The 19424-nt window shown below is 46.6% G+C and overlaps 6 protein-coding genes across 8 annotated transcripts; 2 read left to right on the top strand and 4 right to left on the bottom strand.

Annotated features, from left to right (window-relative positions):
• Positions 1-68: 68 nt before the first annotated feature.
• LOC108123738 (uncharacterized) lies at positions 69-725 on the top strand. Its single transcript, XM_017239030.3, has 3 exons — positions 69-230; positions 295-448; positions 509-725. Exons 1-3 carry the CDS (start codon positions 143-145, stop codon positions 684-686), a joined length of 420 nt encoding a protein of 139 aa, XP_017094519.2. The 5' UTR covers positions 69-142; the 3' UTR covers positions 687-725.
• LOC108123734 (coiled-coil domain-containing protein 170) lies at positions 679-5027 on the bottom strand. 3 transcript variants are annotated; one of them, XM_070277090.1, is made up of 6 exons: positions 4891-5027; positions 4542-4721; positions 3214-3339; positions 2323-3156; positions 1380-2258; positions 679-1321 (listed from the first exon to the last, which is right to left on the bottom strand). In XM_070277090.1, the coding sequence occupies exons 2-6, from the start codon at positions 4689-4691 to the stop codon at positions 749-751; spliced, it is 2562 nt and encodes an 853-aa protein (XP_070133191.1). In that variant the 5' UTR covers positions 4692-4721; positions 4891-5027; the 3' UTR covers positions 679-748. The 3 variants fall into 3 exon arrangements, with proteins under 3 accessions (XP_070133191.1, XP_070133190.1, XP_070133192.1); XM_070277089.1 differs by having other exon boundaries at positions 4779-4920; XM_070277091.1 differs by lacking the exons at positions 4542-4721; positions 4891-5027 and adding an exon at positions 3426-3571.
• Positions 5028-5218: 191 nt separating this feature from the next.
• Positions 5219-7164, bottom strand: LOC108123736 (uncharacterized). Its single transcript, XM_017239028.3, has 4 exons — positions 6102-7164; positions 5871-6034; positions 5419-5813; positions 5219-5357 (listed from the first exon to the last, which is right to left on the bottom strand). The coding sequence occupies exons 1-4, from the start codon at positions 7055-7057 to the stop codon at positions 5247-5249; spliced, it is 1626 nt and encodes a 541-aa protein (XP_017094517.2). The 5' UTR covers positions 7058-7164; the 3' UTR covers positions 5219-5246.
• An 851-nt stretch (positions 7165-8015) lies between these two features.
• On the top strand, positions 8016-13776 carry LOC108123737 (hydroxylysine kinase). Its single transcript, XM_017239029.3, has 4 exons — positions 8016-8242; positions 9341-9656; positions 12536-12660; positions 12716-13776. The coding sequence occupies exons 2-4, from the start codon at positions 9352-9354 to the stop codon at positions 13534-13536; spliced, it is 1251 nt and encodes a 416-aa protein (XP_017094518.2). The 5' UTR covers positions 8016-8242; positions 9341-9351; the 3' UTR covers positions 13537-13776.
• tos (Exonuclease tos) lies at positions 9972-12375 on the bottom strand. The gene is made up of 2 exons (XM_017239027.3): positions 11474-12375; positions 9972-11381 (listed from the first exon to the last, which is right to left on the bottom strand). The coding sequence occupies exons 1-2, from the start codon at positions 12275-12277 to the stop codon at positions 10041-10043; spliced, it is 2145 nt and encodes a 714-aa protein (XP_017094516.2). The 5' UTR covers positions 12278-12375; the 3' UTR covers positions 9972-10040.
• A 391-nt stretch (positions 13777-14167) lies between the features above and the next one.
• msl-1 (male-specific lethal 1) lies at positions 14168-19209 on the bottom strand. The gene is made up of 2 exons (XM_070276690.1): positions 17488-19209; positions 14168-17427 (listed from the first exon to the last, which is right to left on the bottom strand). The coding sequence occupies exons 1-2, from the start codon at positions 18814-18816 to the stop codon at positions 15121-15123; spliced, it is 3636 nt and encodes a 1211-aa protein (XP_070132791.1). The 5' UTR covers positions 18817-19209; the 3' UTR covers positions 14168-15120.
• Between the last annotated feature and the right edge of the window lie 215 nt (positions 19210-19424).

Below are 19424 nucleotides of genomic sequence, written 5' to 3'. Positions count from 1 at the left end.
TTACTAAATTTTTATAGCGAAAGCATTTATTGAAAAGCTTGCTTATTGAGAATGAAATTCTAGACTTTATCTGTATACTTTAACCACAAATTGGAGAAGTTTTCTAACCCTTTATAGCCAGTTTTCTTTAGTCCACTCCGCAATGAGGTTTATACTTATAATTTGTGTTTCCCTAATGTTTGTGGGACTCGTAAAATCTATGATATTTGTCAAAAAACTGCATGATAATAGTGAGTTTAGTGTGAAATTCTAGATATAATTTTCTAGTAAAAAATATATAAAAATCTTCTCCAGAATTCCCTGGTCAGTGCTATCCGATCCACGTCCGTGTTGGCAAAAAGAAAAAGTACGACATCTTTGCCCTCCAGCCTGGGGAGGAGGTCAACGACCCAAACACTTGCGGCACCACGGTTTGCATGAACGCCGAAGGACTCGCCTATGTATATTAGTAAGGATAATGACTACACATCCCTTATTACCTCACGATCCTTTATAAACTATCCCATAGCTGCCCTAGAACCCTTCCGAGCAGTGGCTGCCAGGACGACCATGCCATGGATACGTTGCTCAAGTTTCCGGAGTGTTGCTGGACCTGTGGGGCCAGCAGGAAGTGCACCGAGGAAGAGTCCTTTCCCTCCTATCCTTACCCACCCAATAAGAACGCGGATGTATTCCGTCAATTTTGATTAGCAGTTTATTCAGAAAAAATATAAATGCATTGCGAATGGGTTTGGTTTCCTATGTCCTCTCAACAGTACTTGCTCTTGAAGTCGAAGTCGTCCTCTGATCCGGTGGCCAGTAGCTCCTCTTTGCAGCCGTGGTGCAGACGATGCACATCCGAGTCGAAGCACTCGTCGTGGAGCCGCTTGTCCCTGCTCTTGCTGCGCTGCCGTCTGGCATGGGAACCTGATATGGAGTCATGTCTATGTCCGTGACCATGCCCGTGACCACTGTGATTGTGGATGTGGCTGTTCGATCCATGATGGTGCTCTGACGGATGGTGAGTGGGGGTCTTGTGGAGGAAGGACGGCGGACTGAGCTCTCTAGGAGGTCGGCAGTGGGCGGTGGGGGGTATGGGGTCGTCGTACCTGGGGCACGGATGATCCCCGACGGGCGAGGCGGCCTCATAACGTTTCGACAAAAGCGTGAACTCCTGATGGGCTGAGCACAGGGCCTGGAGGCGGTGTAGCAGATCGGTTTCTGGAAGATCTCTCAGGTGCAGAGTCCTTGCCACAGAGGTGCGGAAGGACTGCAGGTGGGACAGGCGCTGGTTGGCATCCGAGAGCTGCGAGCTCAGGCGGTTTACATCGTCGCGCATGGACTGCAATTCAATTTTAATAAAAATAATTATTTTTCAAGGACACGGACTGCAAACTTACATTAATCAACGCTTCATCGCGGCACCTGCGGTTCTGGTTGGACTCACAGGAGGACTTCAAGCGCTCCTTCATTGCATTAAGCTGGGACAGTAGCCGGGTCTTCTCGTCCTCCAAGTCACACATTTGGGTGGTCAGCTCGTCGATCTTGCGTGCCCTCTCTAGCGAGGTGATCTTGTACTCCACGGCCTCGGCAAGCTGGGCCTTCACCTCGGCGATTTGGGATCGGGCATCCGCTAGTTGGGCGCTTAGCTTGTCCACCTGCTTGGCAGCCTTCTTGGCGCGGCACACCGCATCATCCCGCTCGCCCTGTAGCATGCACTTTCCACGGGCACCGTCCTCGATGATGGCCAACTTTCGGCGCAGCAGCTCTAGATGGAGGTCACGTCGCTGTACCTGCTCCCTGAGAACCCGCACCCTGCGCTGAAGATTGTACACACTGCTGCTCTCCTTAAGAGGAATGTCGTGGCACGACCTCTCTCGACGCAACTTCCCCTGTCCATGGTGTGCGTGGTCACAGCAACCGCCCTTTTCCGGTGAGTGGTGATGGTGGTGGTGGTGAGCCACCTCGTGCTCGCAGTGGGCCGTCAATCGCTCGGCCCGCTCCAGCAGACTCTCGGCCATCAGATTGGTGTCCGCGCCCAAAGCAGGCGGGGCGGAGCACTCACTCCAGTTCATGGCTGTGGCCAGGCGTTGTAGGAACTCCGAAAGGCCCATGTGATCCTTTCGCAGCGTGTGAATCTCTGCATGGCACTTCTCCAGTCGCTCCGAGAGCTCACATTTTTGTGCCTCGCCGGAGCGGAGGCGACACTCGGTCGCCTGTTGAGTCTCCTTAAGCTTCTCGTGCTCCGAAGACAGCTGATCCCGGAGGGAATGCATTTGCTAGGATACAGAAATGAAACAAAATTTATAAAAAATAGCTCCATTACCCAACATCAAAACCTACCGCTTGCATAGCCTGATTCTCTCCTAGAGTTTCCCTAAGTTTCTCTTTTATGAGGGTCTCACAGGGCTCGGGAACGTTGAGCAGGTTGCTTAGTCCCCTCAAGAACTGCAGCCGATCGCCCTGGATCCTGTCCAGGTTATTCTGGAGTCTATGGCAGCGTGACTCGAAGCCCCGTAACTCCTCCTTGAGCTTCTCCCCGTTGATCTCGGACTCCGTGAGACGATCCCTCTGGATCTGGAGGTCCCGTTCGTACTGCCGACATCGTCCTTCGAGCTCGTGATTATGGTTTCCAGCCCCATCTAACTGGGCTGTCAGACGCTGCTTCTCGATGTTGGCCAAGGACTTGAGGTTGAGCAGCTCATTCTCGCAGGAGCTGAGGGTGTCGCATGTGGAGCTTACCTTGGCCTTGGCCCGCTGCAGCTCCACCATCACCTCCTCGGCCCGCGATACTATGCACTCTGGCGTGGCATGGACATTCTTTGGGCCGCCCTCGCACACATCTCCCCCCAATCCCAGGCTGATGCTCAGGCGCCGCAGAAGGTCGTGTAATTGGGCCTGAGCCTGCTCCTTGTGGGACTCTTCGGTGGCCACATGCGACTCCAGATGCTGGATCTTGCAGATGAGCTCCTTATTTCTTTCGTCGGAGCTGCGCTTCTCCCGCTGTACTGTTTGGATGGTGGAATCGCACCTGGCCTGCACCGCCTGCTCACGACTCTCCGCATTTTGGAGTCGGCTCTGGAGCGATCCGATGAGTGCCGTTTGCCTGGCTGCCTGTGAACGTAGGTTCTCGATGTCCGCATCCTTGCTGCACAAAGCCGTTCGTGTTTCCGCAAGCTGTCGGAAAAATATATATTCTATATAGAATACTACCACTATAATTTGAATAGTCACCTCTCCAGTTAACCTTTCCTTCTTGTAGGATAAAGCAGCCAGTTCACTACGCAAGGTGGTAGTTATGTCCAGCCCATGATGATGCTCGGTTACTGATATTCCCGCAGTGCCACAGGATGTATCCAACTGAAGGTAAACAATAAATTTTATTAGGTTTTCATTAGAAGTAATAGATATTCCTTAAGGGCGTGATTGAAATCCAAAGACCCTACCAAATGATGGTGATGCGGCGACAGCCCACCACTGTGTCCCAAGTGGTGGTGATGCAAATGATTGTCACTGGGCATTGTTCAGGGCAAGAACTCCAGAAACTCCACGAGACCGAACCAACCGTGCTCAGCCAGAGCCTTCGAAGGACTAAGCTTACAGCTCGGAGAAACACCTCGCCTGGGAGCACACCAAACAACCTCTGCCTAACAACTGGGAAAACAGGGGTATGGGGAAGACCAATGCATGGCACCGCGGAATTTACCCCAACATAACATCACACAATGCTACAATTTATGCTCCAAGTGAAAACGAGCTCAATGGCAGGGACAGGACAGGGACAGGGAATGGAACAGGGACTGGGAAGTTACACCATTTCAGCCACGTTTACACATTTGGAAAACTTTTCAGTTTGTTTGGATTATTTGGGTCATTCACATGGCGCCAAGTGCTGGAAATATCCGATGCAATATCCACAACCGTCTCACGCACACGCGACTGCGGATTCTTGGGGGGATGGGTTTCAGGTTCCGGGCGGGTCATGAGCTTTGTTCCTCATGGTGGAAAATGCTTGCCCTGGCCGGAAACGGAAAATGAGGTGTGCAAGTTTTGGCCAATTGTCTGCACTTTGGAGGGGGGCGATTGGGAACAGAAAATGTGCTAAGCATTCGATAAGCTTGGCCAAGTTAATTATGCAGTCGGCGGGATATGTGGGCTAACAGTACGAAGAGATAGATTGCCAATAAGTAGAAAAAAATAAAATTGTTTTAGTGCTGTGGTACCAAGATACTATTACATGTGGAATACCCCTTTGTTTCCATCAATCAGACCAACTAATTATGCACCCTTTTTAGATCCTGGTTGCAATCACAACCACTGTAACTCATCAAATTTTATGCAAATCCCCCCGGAAATAACCATTAGTTCCCCTAACAACCGCATAAATTTGAAAAACATAAAAGGCAGCGAACAAAAGTCGTTATTCAATTGCGAATTCACATAAATCTAGCCTGATATGATGTCTGGCCCCCGTTTTATACGGCAATTTGGCACACGATTCCGCCAGACTAATTTTGGACTGATGACTGCCTCCTTAGCGACGGACGAGGCCTAGTACTCACCTGGTAAGATGGAAACGTGGGCTTATGAGCTGGCGACATCGACGTACCCGGGCGGGTTTTGAAGCCGTTTTCCGGGCCGCACAACACTTCGAACACCTTCCAGTCCTCGAGGGTACTGCCATTTGTCGCGGGTCGAAGATTTGCCGGCATTCCGCAGGGATTCGCCCGAACCGCCTCTGGCTGTCGATGAAAAATTTCTATTCCTTATTTTCTAAGCGTAAATACAATCCCACCAACCAGGCAACAAACGCGGGCGAAGCTATGTTGCCACGGCGCATAAAATAACTATGCATGGCCATCCTTATAGCCACGTATTTTAGTTCCCTGGTATGGTGAGGGCGAAGGTTACCACGGGTTACTAAACTGCACATAATTCGATTTCCTAAAACTGCAATTTCCCGAAAGGGGGACCTTCCCATCTACCCCGGAATCGTTTTCCTGTAATTTCATTTGTCTCCGCCAGCAAAAATAATGAATATGGTAAATGTTTGACCTAAGTTTATGGGGCTACTCCCACGCCACCCACTCTCCACTCACTCCGATTCAATAAATGCCCCGGTTCCCTGATCCCGATCCCTTCGACAGTGACTTTGAAGGCCTGAAGAACAACCCTTTTGGGGCTAAGTTCATGCCCCAAACTGTTCGGTTGATTATTTCATTGTTTTGGTTGCCAACATAAATAAGTTTGAGGAATATTGATGAGCATTAGGAACTGGCTGCCTTCTTTTTGGTCTTCTTCGGTGGCGGTGGCTTGTAGACAGCCTCGATAGCCTTCACGGTCGCTTCCACATCCAGAACTGCCTGATTTGCCTTTGCCTTAAAAGGAATACAAGATGTATTTATGATTGAGAAGCCTGAATAGCTTGAAAGAACCCACCTGCTTTTCCTGGTGAATCTTTGCCTCCACCGCCATTAGCTCCTTCTCCTCCGCAATCCGCCGCTTGAACATTTCCTCCTGCTCCTGGTAGAACTTGAGATCGTCCTTGTACTTCTGGACGGCTATTTTGGACATCTGCACGGCAACCTCTGCGTTTTCCAGATCATTGTCGAAACGCACTGTCCACTCCTGGATCTTACGCTTGGCCATGTCGATCTCATAGCCATACATGAACTCCATGTTGTGGTGCACCATGTTGTCGACGTTCATGTTTTTGGTGAGCTCTTCCAGTTCCTTCTTCAGCGCGTTCTCACGCATTTGGAAGCGGTATAGCCGCTGATCCGTGCAGCTGTTGAGCCAGTTGACCCGGTAGCGCAGTTCGATGGGATCGTAAGCTGTGAATAATGTACTTTATTACCCAGGATCCTGGTCCTTTGAACCTAAATTGTTACCAGCAGTATTTTCAAAACGATCTAGTACGGTTGTTTCTCGGGCGTCCATAAAGTCAGTGCTGCTGGAAGTTTGCACCAACTTATGCTGATTCAGCTGATCCAGCTCCTTCTGCTTATCCTTCAGTCCTTGTATCCAAGGCGCATTTCTATGATACGTCGCGTGGCTAAAGGTGTCGTAATCGGGGGACCTAATTAAAATCCTTAGAAACCAACAAAGCCCCACTTGCTTACCGCAAAATCTGGAATACATGATTGCACAAATTCTTGTCATTGGCAAACTCATCCCGGATGTCATAGATGATATTCGCAATCTCCGCCAGATCCGTGCGGAACTTGACGCAGTCGAGGTCCTCTTTTGTCCGCTCCCGTTGGATTACGTCGAGGTAGAGCTGGTTCATATCCAGACGCGCCTCGAAATACTCCAACGACCAGTGAAATAAAAAGTACGGTATGTCCTTGATCTCGCCAGGCCAAGGACTCGTGAAGAGCCGCAGCTGCTTGAGCATTCGCACCGAAAGGAACTCAATGGCCGCCTTCTGGACTTCACGGTTCAGATTCCTTAGCAACGTGCTCCGGGGCCACATGGAGGACTTCCGTCTAAAGCTAGTGGACCGTTTGATGGACAAGCCAGTATGAAATAGGGAGGAACGAAACTTCCTCAGCACCGAAAGTATCATAGACTCGGGATTTGTATCCCCAGACACAGTGTAAACCGATTTCGGCACGGCGATTGAAGACCCCTTTTTGGTCACTGTCGTCCTGCGCCTTTGCTCTGAAACTTTACGCTCTTGTTCTTCAAGGATGCTCCTGATATATTCATCTCGGCACATGGATGGGTCTTTCTGCTCGGGCAGTGGGAACTTGATTTCTGCGAGGTCGAGGGCTTCAGAACTCCCAGTCCCCCCGCCCTCTTCCTCTTCTCCTAGATCAAGACTCTCAGATCCAGTGCCCGAGTATGCCGTTGACCGTCTTTTTTCCTCTTTTTCTTCATCCTTTCTCTTGAGGACTTCGTCATCCCTAATCTCCTTCTTCTCCACTGTAAACTTGTCTTCAGTCTTTTCCTGCTGCTTCTCAAAGGACCTTTTCTTCTTCTTTTCAGGACCTTGGTCCTTTCCCATTTTTTCGGCCGTATCCCTCTTGGTTGCCACATCCTTGTAGAACTCTTCCTGTAGCTTTGAAAAGTCCATTCTTTAATGTTTAAAAGCAAACGTTTTTTTGTTTTTCTATTTATTTATTTTTATTTTTTTTTGTATTTGTTGATCGTATAAATTTTGAAGCTTAAATCACCTTTGGGTCGAACATTTGAATTTAAAAAAAATACATTTTTTAAATGCGTCTTAATTTAATAAAAACAATAATATATATTTCACTTTTTTAGTTTAATATATTTAGTTATTTAGTAATTTAGTTATTTTTTCTACAATTAAAAATATAAAAGGATTTTTTTTAGCACCACCTTCTCAGAGATCTTTTATTCAATGAAATTACTTCAAGACTTCCGCACTGAGATCCGTGCGGACTTTGATGCACTCGAGATCTTCCTTAGTCCGCTCCTCTTGGATTACGTCGAAATAAAGGTAATGGACGTTCAGGCGTGTCTCGAAGTAGGGTCCTGCCATCAGAGGATTCAAAAAGAGACACAGCTGTTTGATGAGAATCATCGCAAGATAGTTGTTTACCTCCACCGGATTCAAGGCGGCGTCCATCGTGGCCGATCGCTCAAAGAGTGATTTCTATATATATCAATATTTTTTTTTTAAATCTGCGTTTTTTTTTTGTATTTATATTTTACATATTTGCTTAGTTCTTTGTTGCTTTAATTTTTTATATTTGCATAAATATACTCAATCATAGATTCCATAGATTCAGAGCTTTTAATTCTACTAGCTGAAAATCAATAGGTACTTCCCATTATTTTGTACGTCTTCATTCAAAACGCCGAAAAATGCAGAATTTCCATGCATAATATCAACCATCTAAATAATCCTTCTTTACTATCCACAAAGGCACCTGCTGTAAAGGTGAACATTCAAATAAGCCTCCAGTCGGTGCCGGTGCTGGAAAACGCAGAAATTCATTCACCTGGAAACTCAAAGACCCATCAGCTGTTTCCGAATTACATTCGCGTGTCGGCGCACCTGCCCCCTGCTTTGAATTTTTGAATGTGTCCATTTGGCTTATTGTTTTCATAACGTTACTGCGATTACAGCCAAGTTAGTTACTAAGTTTACACCTTTTACATAACCAAGTGATGTGATAGCCTTTAAAAGGGCATTAAAAGTGGCCAGAGTTTTCCAGTATTCGGTTGGAAAGCATTTCGATTTACCTGACTTAGTTGTACGCCGATACAGGTGCATCCACAGGTGAAAAAGGTAAATAAGACGGGGTTTTGTATGAAATGTGTACCGATTTTGATGCGGCTTGTTTAGGCGCTTTATTAGCAGTCAGCTGAACATATTTGCGAGTCTCATTTGGATTTTAATTGCCCCCTGTGCGTGTGTGCGCCTGGTGAGGTGGTGTGAGTGAGCCAGCCCAATGGAAAACCGTAGTTACGTACACCGCTGCGTATGAGCAATAAACTGCAATTGAGTCAAGGCCAACTATCGGTATTTGTTTGGGAGACTGCTCAGTTACTTACGCCCCCTAATTATCACATTTCTCCCGTCAGGTGGATGGTTATCTATTCCACTAAGGCGTTTACCCTTATTTTTTTCAAATCTTTCCACTGACAGGTGGATTTACGGCCCACCCTATATGACTCGAGCGGTTATTTGCCTTCGCCGAAGTCGTCAGTATCAGTTTTAGAAATCCAAATTGATCGCCGGCGATCCATCCGATTTATGTGCTCTTATAATTGAAGAGCCCCAAAGCGGTGGAGCGTTAATAAAAATCCATCACGACTGCCAGCAGTTGGGCAACCCCCACCGCGGCCCCCTGATAAGACCAGGGGGTCTTATAATGAAATATACATTTTAACCCACCGGTGCAGCACTCTAGTCGCAATCAAAATACAAACAGGGCTTTAAGAAATTAAACAAATAACCAAATTAACACTGCAAGTGGCGACAGAGGCTCACACAGTCACCCACACACCCACAAATCTCACGCGACCGAATCAAACAACACATACAGTAAACAGTCGCTAAGACATTCTTTCAAAAGCTTCTCCGTCGCCCTGAAATTGAACTGGTAATAAGATCTGCTGCCATTTATTGACTAAGGTTAAAGAACCCCGCTCCAATTTACTTCAAAAGGGCTTCACTGTACCTTAACGCGCACACACTGGCGAATAAGATATGGCGAAGACGTCGACGAACTCGTTTCAATTGAGACTCTGAGCTGAAACACAATTCATTCCGCTGGAGAACGCGCAACCGAAAACATTTTACCCGTCGCCTCAAATTCGCCTTCTAATTAAGTTTTGTTTACATTCGGGTTTTTGGATTTCGGCCTTTTTGCGTCTCCGATAGAGCCCCCAAAAATGGAGCAGTGGAACAATGTGGAGCTGACGAACATGTCCAAAAAGTCATACACCCTGAATCATGCCTACGACGGAGCCGAGAAGCTAAACAAGGAGAACGACCAGGCATCCTCCAATGGCAACGACACAACTTCAGACCCACAGCCCGGCGACAGGGATCTCCTGCAGCCAGGATCGGATGTCCGTCCGAAGGTGGAGTCCGACGACGTAGAGAGCCTGCTGCGACGACTGTACGGGATCACAATCAGCGAAGTGAAGGAAATCATCGCCTACGACGACCGAAACTTCTTCGTCAAGGAGGATAGGTAAGCTTTACCAGGGATTATTCCATTGACCCTTATTTTGAATTATTCACATCACATCCGGAGAATTATCTTCATGGCAAGAGAAAAACATATACGCCTCCTCCACTGCACTTTTTGTTTGAATATGTCAGACTTGCAGCATCTCAAAAGCAAATGATAAGTGCTTTCGCAAGAAAAATGTGGCATCTATTTATACCCTGTTTAATTAAAGTTGTTAGTTGGCGCAGCTATGTGTGACGCAGTTCCCCGCTCTGAGTTCACCTTGACGGCAGCTATCAAGATAACTTGATAGGTTCATGGAAGATTGTTCATCAGTTCGGTTCTTCAATTTAATAAATTAGATTACGCTAATAAACAAAAAGGTTACAGTCTGTGAATAGGAAACTATTTGAGCGCGGCGCGCCTCTGGAATCCGAACATGCTTAACTTAGTTTGATTCTGGCTCACAGTGCCCAGTTTGCTGGTCGTTTTCTTGGGGGTCTTGGGAGTTCCTTTTTTGGCAGTGGAAGTTTGTCTACTCAGTCCGATTCTTTTCTTTCCAGCAGACGGTAAAGAGTTGTGCCGCTGAATATTGGCGCTGGAGGAGGAGGAATTGGTCGATGCTGCCGGGGTCAGGTTGGAACTGCAGCTGTCGTCGGAGAGTAGAATAATGGTCTCACTTTCGTGGCTCTCGGAATCGGTGGAGGCTTTTCGCTGGTCAATTAGCAAGTCCAGGGATTTGATGCGTATTTTTCCTTCATCCTTGTCTGGAATGCTTTCGGGGGCGGGTGATTCTGAAGTTGTTTCTTCGCACTCCAATAAGGCCGGTTCTGAGTCGGCCTCACTCACATGCGAGTTTCTGCTTGGAGGTCTTGCCTCATCCAATACTATACATTCTTGCTTTTGCAACCTTAACCTTTTTTGGCTAATGTGGGAATCCAGTTCCTGAGTCGGTTGCTCCTCTGACTGCTTTGTCTGTTGGGTACCAAAAAATCGACTACGCACCTCTACCACCTGCTCCTTGGCAAAGATGCTTCTTTTGAGGGAATTGACCCTCGTTTCGTCTGCTCCACCATGTAAAGGACTCACCTTGTTTGGACTTAACAAACGCAACAAAGACCCGTTCTCACACACTGCGGGGGACTTCTGATGGGCATCTGACCCCGATCGGTCCTTGGCAAAGGGATTATGGCGACTTTTGTGTAATGGCGACTGCGGGGGAGTTCGCTGAGTATTTATAGACTCTTCCCGACTGGGACTCCTTCTCCTCTTTCCTCGGAAATTGTACATAGTAAAGACCTGAGCCTCGGTCTGCTTTGCCTCCTCCAAACGTTGATTAGCCTCAATATCCTCGTCAATAGTCTTGCTAACAAAATCCACTTTCTTGAAAAACAAGGCACAGGACGTCTGCTTCTTTTCGACCTTGAGGTTCTCCTTAAGAAACTCTCCTTGCCAAATACTCTTGTGTTTCGTCCGTTTTACGTTCTTTGGAGTTGGCACGGGCTTCTCCGGTGTCCAGCTATCAAGGCGCTTTAGAGAAAAGGGATTTATGTTCCCCAGAGCGAGGTGCAAGGCCTGATCTGTGTCTTCCATCAAGGTTCCAGCATTGCTGCAGTAGCGCACGTCCGTTTCAAAGTCCTCCAAGGCACATAGCCGTTCCATGCGGCGTTCGAGGGGATTGTAGATGTACATGTGTTTGAAGGTGGCTTCTGCTTTCAAGAAGTTTTCAATGTATTCGTCGTCTACCTGTTGCAAAATGGGAAAAATAACACCTTAGTCACTGTGATTTATAGGCGGCTTAACGTGATGGATTACGCAGTGTTTGAGGATTGACTCACCTCCAAATTTCGCATGTTGAGGGTGCTGGGTATCTTTTTTAGAGCAATTTGCATATCGTCCTGCTCCGTTTTGAGAATAAATTTGCAGGCTTTGGCCAAGCCGATTCCTGGCAAGGAATCCAGATAATCGCACCCAGACAAGATGCACATGCGACGGAACTTATCGAAGTGGTAATTCTCCTCCCGGCAGCCCATGGCCAAGTGGAGTTTTTGCGCTTCCACCAGTAGACCGTTGCCATTGAGGTCCAGCTTGAAAATGATCTTCTTGGCGCCAAAAAGCGTCAGATCCGAGTCCTCAGTGATGATGAACTCGGCAATGTCCGCCTTGTTCAGCCAGGCCATTTGGGCGTCCGCCTCGTAGGGAGCCACGATGCAGTCAACGTTCCGCATCCGGCACTCCTTTATAAGGCGCAGGGCCATATCGTGGGTAACGTCCACGCATCGCCGCATGTGAGACCGTGCCTCCTCGATGCGCCCGCGACGCAGTAGCTCCGCAGCTCGTTCTTTGCTCTGCTGCCGGGACTCCCGCCGCCGCTTTTCTGTCAGGGCTTTCGCTGGCAGGTGCTGGCCATCAAAGACCAGTATTGGCTTAATGTCGTACGACAGCAGCATCTGAACGTACTTCAGGCAGTACTGGATGTAGACATCCGTGTCCTCGCCTCTGGCTAACTTCTCCGCGCAGCCAAAAACTCCCTTGTGCAGCCAGCAGTATGTGTCCACGGCCACTGTGGTGCCCCGAATGTCTTTCAGCTGTAGCTTGGAGGACGCCTTCTCCACGAAGGGGATCAAGCCCGTGATGCCCATGGTTGGGTACAATTACAAAACATAAATAAGACGGTCAATCAATAAAGTCGCCACTTTTTACCGCCAAATTTCCGCAACAAACACAGTGTGACCGGAGTGCTGCAGAGAAGACTTCCCAATTTCCCATGACTTGGTCACACCTTTATGGTTAAAAGTACAACTTAAAATTAATTTTGAATTTATTTATTGGGACAATTATAAGAAAAAACTAACTAGAATAACCCATGCAATGAATTAATTATTAAAACCTTCTTTCAGCAATGTAAAAAATCCACTGATAGTAACGCACTGCCAAAATGGCTACGTTTTGAAGATCCTTAACTCCTTGGACTCCAAAAAGGAGAACTTTGTGGATGCACAGAATCAACTGCTGCTGTTTTTGGGTAAATATTATTTATCTTATATAAAAGACTAAGGAAATCACTTTTACTGTTCCAGGAAAACACAGTGTCAAGTGCCCTAGGCCGATTCCAAATGCCAGTGGAAAGTATTATTCTGTGGAGCGGCTCAACGGAAACTCAAACGTTGTGCGCCTTCTCGAGTTTATTCCCGGGGAGATCTTCCACCAGGTACCGGCGACGAAGCACCTACTCTTCCGCAGCGGGGAGTACTTGGCTAGGTTGGACCGGGCTCTGAAGAATTTCACCCACGAGGCCTACGAAACCCACAAAACGCTATGGATGCTGCAGAGCGTCCCGGAACTAAGGCAATTCCTGTATGTGGTGAAGGATCAGGAGCGCCGATTGATATGCGAAGAGGTCATCGATCTGTTTGAGTCAAAGATATTGAGTTTGCTTCCCACCCTTGAGCACCAGATCATTCATGGCGACTATAACGAGCAGAATATAATTGTAGAGAAGGCGGCAAACCAAAGTGATTACCACGTTACAGGGGTGATCGATTTCGGAGACACAAGCAAATCTCCGTTGCTCTTCGAGGTTGGAATTGCCCTCACCTATATGATGCTGCAGGCCAACGACCTGGCCACCGGTGGAGTCTTTCTCGCAGGCTACAACAGTATAAACCCCATAAGCAGCTCGGACTTGGGACACCTTAAATACTGCGTGGCGGCCCGCCTGGTTCAGAGTCTGGTGATGGGTCTCTACACCCACACCCTGCATCCCACCAATGACTATCTGTTGGTCACCCAGGAACAAGGATGGACCCTGCTGCAGACGCTCTGGCGCGACAGCCTGACGGAAGTGGATGAACTGTGGGCCACCACAGGACATCAGTACTTGACGCAAAGCAATAAGTAGATTTTAAAGTGTGTACACGAAATTTTGATAAATGTTTTAAAAATCACAAGGTATCCCGGCAGAGGGCTGCAAGACAGATTCTGTAACCAATTGTCAATTATTAGAATTTCACCAACATATCACCTTTGCACCAAAAATGTGCAGGTCAAAGTATTGATTGCATTTTTTGCTTTAAATATTACTTTATCCAGTATATTATTATCATATTCTTTACAATAAAACTTGTTAAACAAATACAAATACATTCTATGTAGTACAGTTTTGCTTAGAGTAGGTGTATCGTATTAATTCATTTTCTTATGGGCTCTACTGTGGTGGCAATTAATTTCGAATTGATACTCAGTTGAATCTTCATTAAATTGAACTAATTATGCTAATTACATTGATGGTGTAAAAAAGCCGATGGGCGAAGGATCTTTCGTCCTGGCAAATATACAATGAATGTACATCTTCGCGGTCCGATATTGCGGCTAAATATGGTCACAGGTCTACTTACGACTAAAGTTACACATAGAAGTCGCTTAACACCTACAGAAATTTACAAAGGCCCACTTGGGTGCGATCTGTGAGGGAGTGCTCAGTGCTCCATCTTATCAGCGAGCCAGAAGTTCAAACAGAAGACGTGCTGAGCTAAATATTTATACGTAAAACATGTTTTACGGCTTTGAAATCAAGTTTATTTATTTTTTATATCATGTGTTTGTGTTTTATCGACTTTTGGGTTTTTGGTACAAAATGAAACAAGTAAAGAAAGTTAATAAAATTAAACAATACATAAGCCTAAAACCGATGACTCTATGCAGAACCAAACAACTCACACACAATTTATACACAATCAAACCATGGAAAAAAAAATGATCAGAGATATACCTGAGTAACTCTTTGCAACACACTCCCTGGTCTGCCCTAGAGATCATCGTCTTCCATAACATAGGGTATAAATAGAAAAAAAAATTGCAGTACGATCTAGTAAAAAAAAAGGTTGTAAATTTTGAAAGTCTCAGATTTTCTTTTTGGCCAAAAAAAAAACAGCCCATAGAACTTGTATCCTCTTCGTATGTGATAAAGCTGAGATGTGTTATCTGAACTTAGCGACTTGTTAGTACTAGGTAGAGAATAGATCGTTTGTGAGACTACGTACACGCTAGAAGGAAACTCTTTAGAATTTCAACGGATTGCAAGCTGGTAACTTAGTCTAAAGATTTCCAGACAAGACGATAAAGGATTTGAATTACATAAAAAATAACACCTAGGAAGTTTCATAAAAAAAATAAAAAGTTTTAAAATATTTAATTTACACAATTGAATAACAGATATTCCAGTTGTCGAATAAAATAACTCGAAATAATTACTAAACTGAATAAATGACAATTGCGGCGCTCTATGTACAATAAAAATCGTCTGGTCTGGATTACAGGACTTTAGGATTGGTTACTTTTAACTTGTATCTTACAAAATAACTAAGCAAAACACATGCTTAAGTGAGAACTAAAGTAAAAGAAGTAATAGACAATAATCAGCATGGTCTCCGTCTCAGCTCCCGTAGCTTTTCCCCCTGGAAATGGATTTGACTATCGATCCTGGCTAACGTCGTCTCTGGCGCTTGCGCCTCTTAAGGTAGACATATGAGGAGTTCATCTCCTGGTGCCTGGCCTCCTTTGGATTGGTAGGTAGTTTTTTGCTTGCCAAAGTGGCTACAGGAACTGCCAGCGCCTTGGCCTTGCCAATGGAGGTCTGAGCTTGAACCGCATCCAGCCAGGGTAAGCTAAAGTCGTCACGCGCCTCTACGTTAACCATGTTTTCACCGAAGGCCTGGACCGGCACTTCGGAGACAAACTGTATTGCCTCGATATCCTCGGGAAGGGGATAAAATGTGGACGTAGGCAGCGGATCCAGAGTTACCAGAACCTCGTCCTGGTTTCGTCGACTCCGAAGTGCCTCGCTTCTTATCAAATCCCTAAGACACCGTGCATCACGTCGCTTCCTTTCAATTTCATCCTTAACACACTTTTCATGTCGCCGAATGAAATCCGCATCGCTCAAAGGTTCAATACCCTTCTTATCAGAGCTGGGTGGTACGGGATCATCGCGCCACTTGGGGATTTCTAAGCTGGGATTGTCCGCCAGCAGTTCGTCTGCCTCCTCCAGGAAGAACTCGTTATCGCAATGGAACTCTTGATCCTCCCACGATCGTGTCGTGTACGGATATGTGGCAGTGCGATATAGGGACTTGGACTTCTTCGATCTCGTTGGAGCTTTACTGTAAGTGTGTGGTGCACAATTGTTTACGACTTTTGTTGGCCTGGTGATGGAACTACTACTGCTGCTGCTTACACTACTCATCGATTGTGGAGTCAGTGGCAGGGATATCTTATCTTGCTTTGATCTCGTACTGCTCCTTGAACTTTCTTGCGAGGAAGCGGGAGTAGGGTGGGGCGTGGAAACTGGCGTAGAGGAGGGCGTCGTAGTTGGCGTAGTCGCGGGAGTTACAGTAGTCGCTGAACCAGCTGCTGATGTGGGTCCAATGGGTGGATAAATCAGATGAGTGGTTGGACTCTCTTTGCTGGGCTTTTTCAGAAGCACTTGCGGCTGCTGGCTCTGGCGACGCTGTTCTTTCTGAAGGTGTTCTTGAAGCTTTCGACGCATTCGTTCTTCCAGAGTTTCATCATCCTCAGGTTCCGACTTGGGCATCGGGGAGCTGTCAAGATCACGCAAATTCTTTACCGTGGAATTGACATTTATCTCGGGCTCCTTCTCCTTTTTCTGATCTCGTGTTGAAGTGGATGAAGCGGTTGAACTTATTTTCTTGTCATTGAACATGTCGTGCTGTCGAATTTTCACCTGCAAGCGTTGCTTTTTCACTGGTTCAGCTTTTGCAGCTTTATTGGTTTGGTGATTGGCCAAAGATTTAGCTGGAGAAGCACTCTGTTGCACAGAGGCTCCAATGACCTTGGGTGTGGGCGACACGGCAACCGAGTTTGCCTTGGGCAGGTTTGTTTCACTAGAAGGTGGATTAGAATGGATCTCCGCCTTGGGTGCTATGGCCTTCGGCAAATCCTTGGGGGTTACGGTATCCTTTTTCTGTTCCTTGCTCAAGTCCATTTTCTCTTCAATGCTCTGAGGTCCATGCTGGGATTTTTGATCTTTGGATACCCGCGATTGAGTCAGTTTCTCATCCCGATTTTGATATTCAGGCGTGGACATCGGAATAATGTGCTTCTCTGTCTCAGATGTCTCCAAAACGTGCCCTTCATCATTGGGTATCTTTCGAATCAAGTCTCCATCCTTAGATGAATCCCGCATCGCCATTTTATCTCTTGTCCCTCCAGGTTGTTTCCCATCCGAGGATATATCCCTGATTTTCTTTTCAACTTTCAGGGGACTCCGATGCTGTTTTTCATCCGTGGATATCTCCCGGATTTTCTTTTCATCTTTTAATGGACTCCGATACTGTTTTTCATCCGTGGATATCTGCCGTATTTTCTTTTCATCTTTTAATGGACTCTGTTTGTCCTCTGCAATTGTCTTTGCATGCTCCTTTCCATCCTTATGTATATTGCTATCGTTCTTTTCAACCTTAGATGTCACATGCTCGCGCAGTTGAAGATGTCTACTAATCGACACCATTTTCTCGGAGTGAACTTCGATTTCCATAGTGGTTTGATTATCAATGACAACTTCTTCCGTCACAACCTCGATCGAATCCACCTCCATTTGTTCAACAACTCCTTCCTGATCGACTTGTTCTTCCTCCTCCTGATCTGGACACCTATCCGATCCCGTACTTCTTTCGAGCTCTTCCTCCGCCAATGCCGGCTGATGATTAGGTGTGGAATGACCGGACGGTGCTATCGTCTTTTCTTCCGCCTCTTCCACATCCATAGAATTCATCTAAAAAAAAATTTACTTCATTTAAATGATTCTCCTATAGAATAAACCAAAGTAGCTTACCTGATTGTTCCAGAAATCGTCTAAATTATTTTCCAATTGCGGTTCCTCCTCCTCCTCTGTCTCATCAGAATCATCTGTATCACCATCTTCGTTATCTTCACCGTCGTCCTCCTCGTCCGAAGAGTCCTCGTCGGAATCATCCTCATTCTCCTCATCCATATGGCCGTTGGCATCTGTAATGATTTCTTCCTCCACACCCACAATGGTCTCCGTTGCCACTTCGATTTCGTTGGGCTCCAAAGCATCGTAGATTATATCATCTTGTGAGATCACTTCGTGATCCTGGTGCAGCTGTTCTTCCACAAGCTTCTGCTGCTCCTCTTCCTCCTCCAGCTGTAATCGGATGTCTTCCAACTTTTGCTGTAGCGTTTCCTCCTCCTCTTTGGGATCATTTTCCTCCTGAATTCGATGCTCGGCAGACGTCAAACTGGAGTCTTGATTCACACGATTCAGGATCATGGTGCTAACTTTCTTGCCATTAAATTCTCCTCGAACTTTGCTTTCCAATGGTCTGGCCGCTGTCGCAATGGAAGGAGCCTTGGGGCCCGGTTTTACGTGGGAAAGCCGCTCTTCGTGTAGCTGCTCCTTTTGCATCTGCATCCTGGGTTGAATCTTCGCCTGTGATAGATGCGCGGGGAATGGTTCAACAGGATGTATCCTATTGTAGACCTCCTGCACCTCAGTTTGAGTTCCCGCATTGCAGAGAATCTGCTGGCGCTGTGATGCAGTTGGGGGCAGTGAGTGATCATCATCATCGTCGTCGTCATGCGGCCGCTTGTTCTTTCTCCGAAGCTGTCTACGCAAATCTTCGACTGTTGCCTCCAACTTGGCATTAGCCAGTTTTAGTTCCTGATTCTGTGAAAGAATGACTGCCAGCTTGGCGTTCTGGTCATCTATCTCCTTATCTTTGGCCGCCAAGCCGTCTGTGTGCTCCTGCATCAGGTTCAGGTGAAGGACAATCATCCGCTTGAGGTTATTGTTCTCCACAATCAAGGTGACTACATCGGAGCTTGTATTTCCGCCCGACGACGGCGGCGCCATAGCCCCCCCGCCCAAGTTTCTGGCCTGAACATGCTGTGGCGGAGGCGGCTTATAGTAGCTATTGGGTCCCACGGCGGAGGCACCCTTTTGATAGCTGTGACCATGTTGCAGGTTGCGCCAGCTTGTTTTGTTTGGATGCGGATGCAAGTGCGGATGAGAGTGTGGATGGGAGTGTGGATGCCCGTGTGGATGAGAGTGTTTTTGGTAGCCACGCGACGCATTATGGTGGTAGGGTGGATCCGAGTAGTTGGCCTTCTGGTTTAGCGGCCTCTTAAATCGCTTGTCCATTGCTGTCGGAGTTGGTAGATTCAGGAGAATCAACAGAATCCGGCCAGGGATTCTATAATCTCATAGTTTATGAGCGCTTTGTTTTGTTTGCGCGCCTTGTCTTTACGTGTTTCTTCTTCAGCTGATACGGCGTACAATGCGTAGAACACGATTTCCACCACACTTGGCAATTTTTTCTCGCCCCTAAATGTGCATGGCTTTTTCTGGAAATTAGGCAATTCAGATTGATGTACGTGTAGTTGATATTGCACGTGGTAATCACATAAAGCCCCCGCGATGGCGATTCGTTTTTAAAGCCGCGAATGCACGTTCTTTCCGCGTTTTCTTCAAATTTATCTGCAAATTGTAAACTCGCCCGAAAAATGCTCCTAGAAGTATGGCGTTTACCTGGCGTTGCCAGTTCGTCTTCGCAGGGCTGTATTTCGTGCTAGTGATGAGCCTGTGTCGTGAGCTGCAAAAGTCTTAGCTAAATATATAATAGAAAATATTTTTGACCAAATTCCTTAAGAACTTTTTATAATTTCTTGGTAAATATTTTCCTAATTCTTTTTTTTTTTAAAAACTTTCAAGTATGTAATTATTTTTGTTTCGTGTTTTTTTATCCTTCG

The sequence above is a fragment of the Drosophila bipectinata genome, chromosome 2L (genome assembly GCF_030179905.1).
Source record: "Drosophila bipectinata strain 14024-0381.07 chromosome 2L, DbipHiC1v2, whole genome shotgun sequence".
Classification (NCBI taxonomy): domain Eukaryota; kingdom Metazoa; phylum Arthropoda; class Insecta; order Diptera; family Drosophilidae; genus Drosophila; species Drosophila bipectinata.
This window is presented reverse-complemented; position numbering and strand designations above follow the sequence as displayed.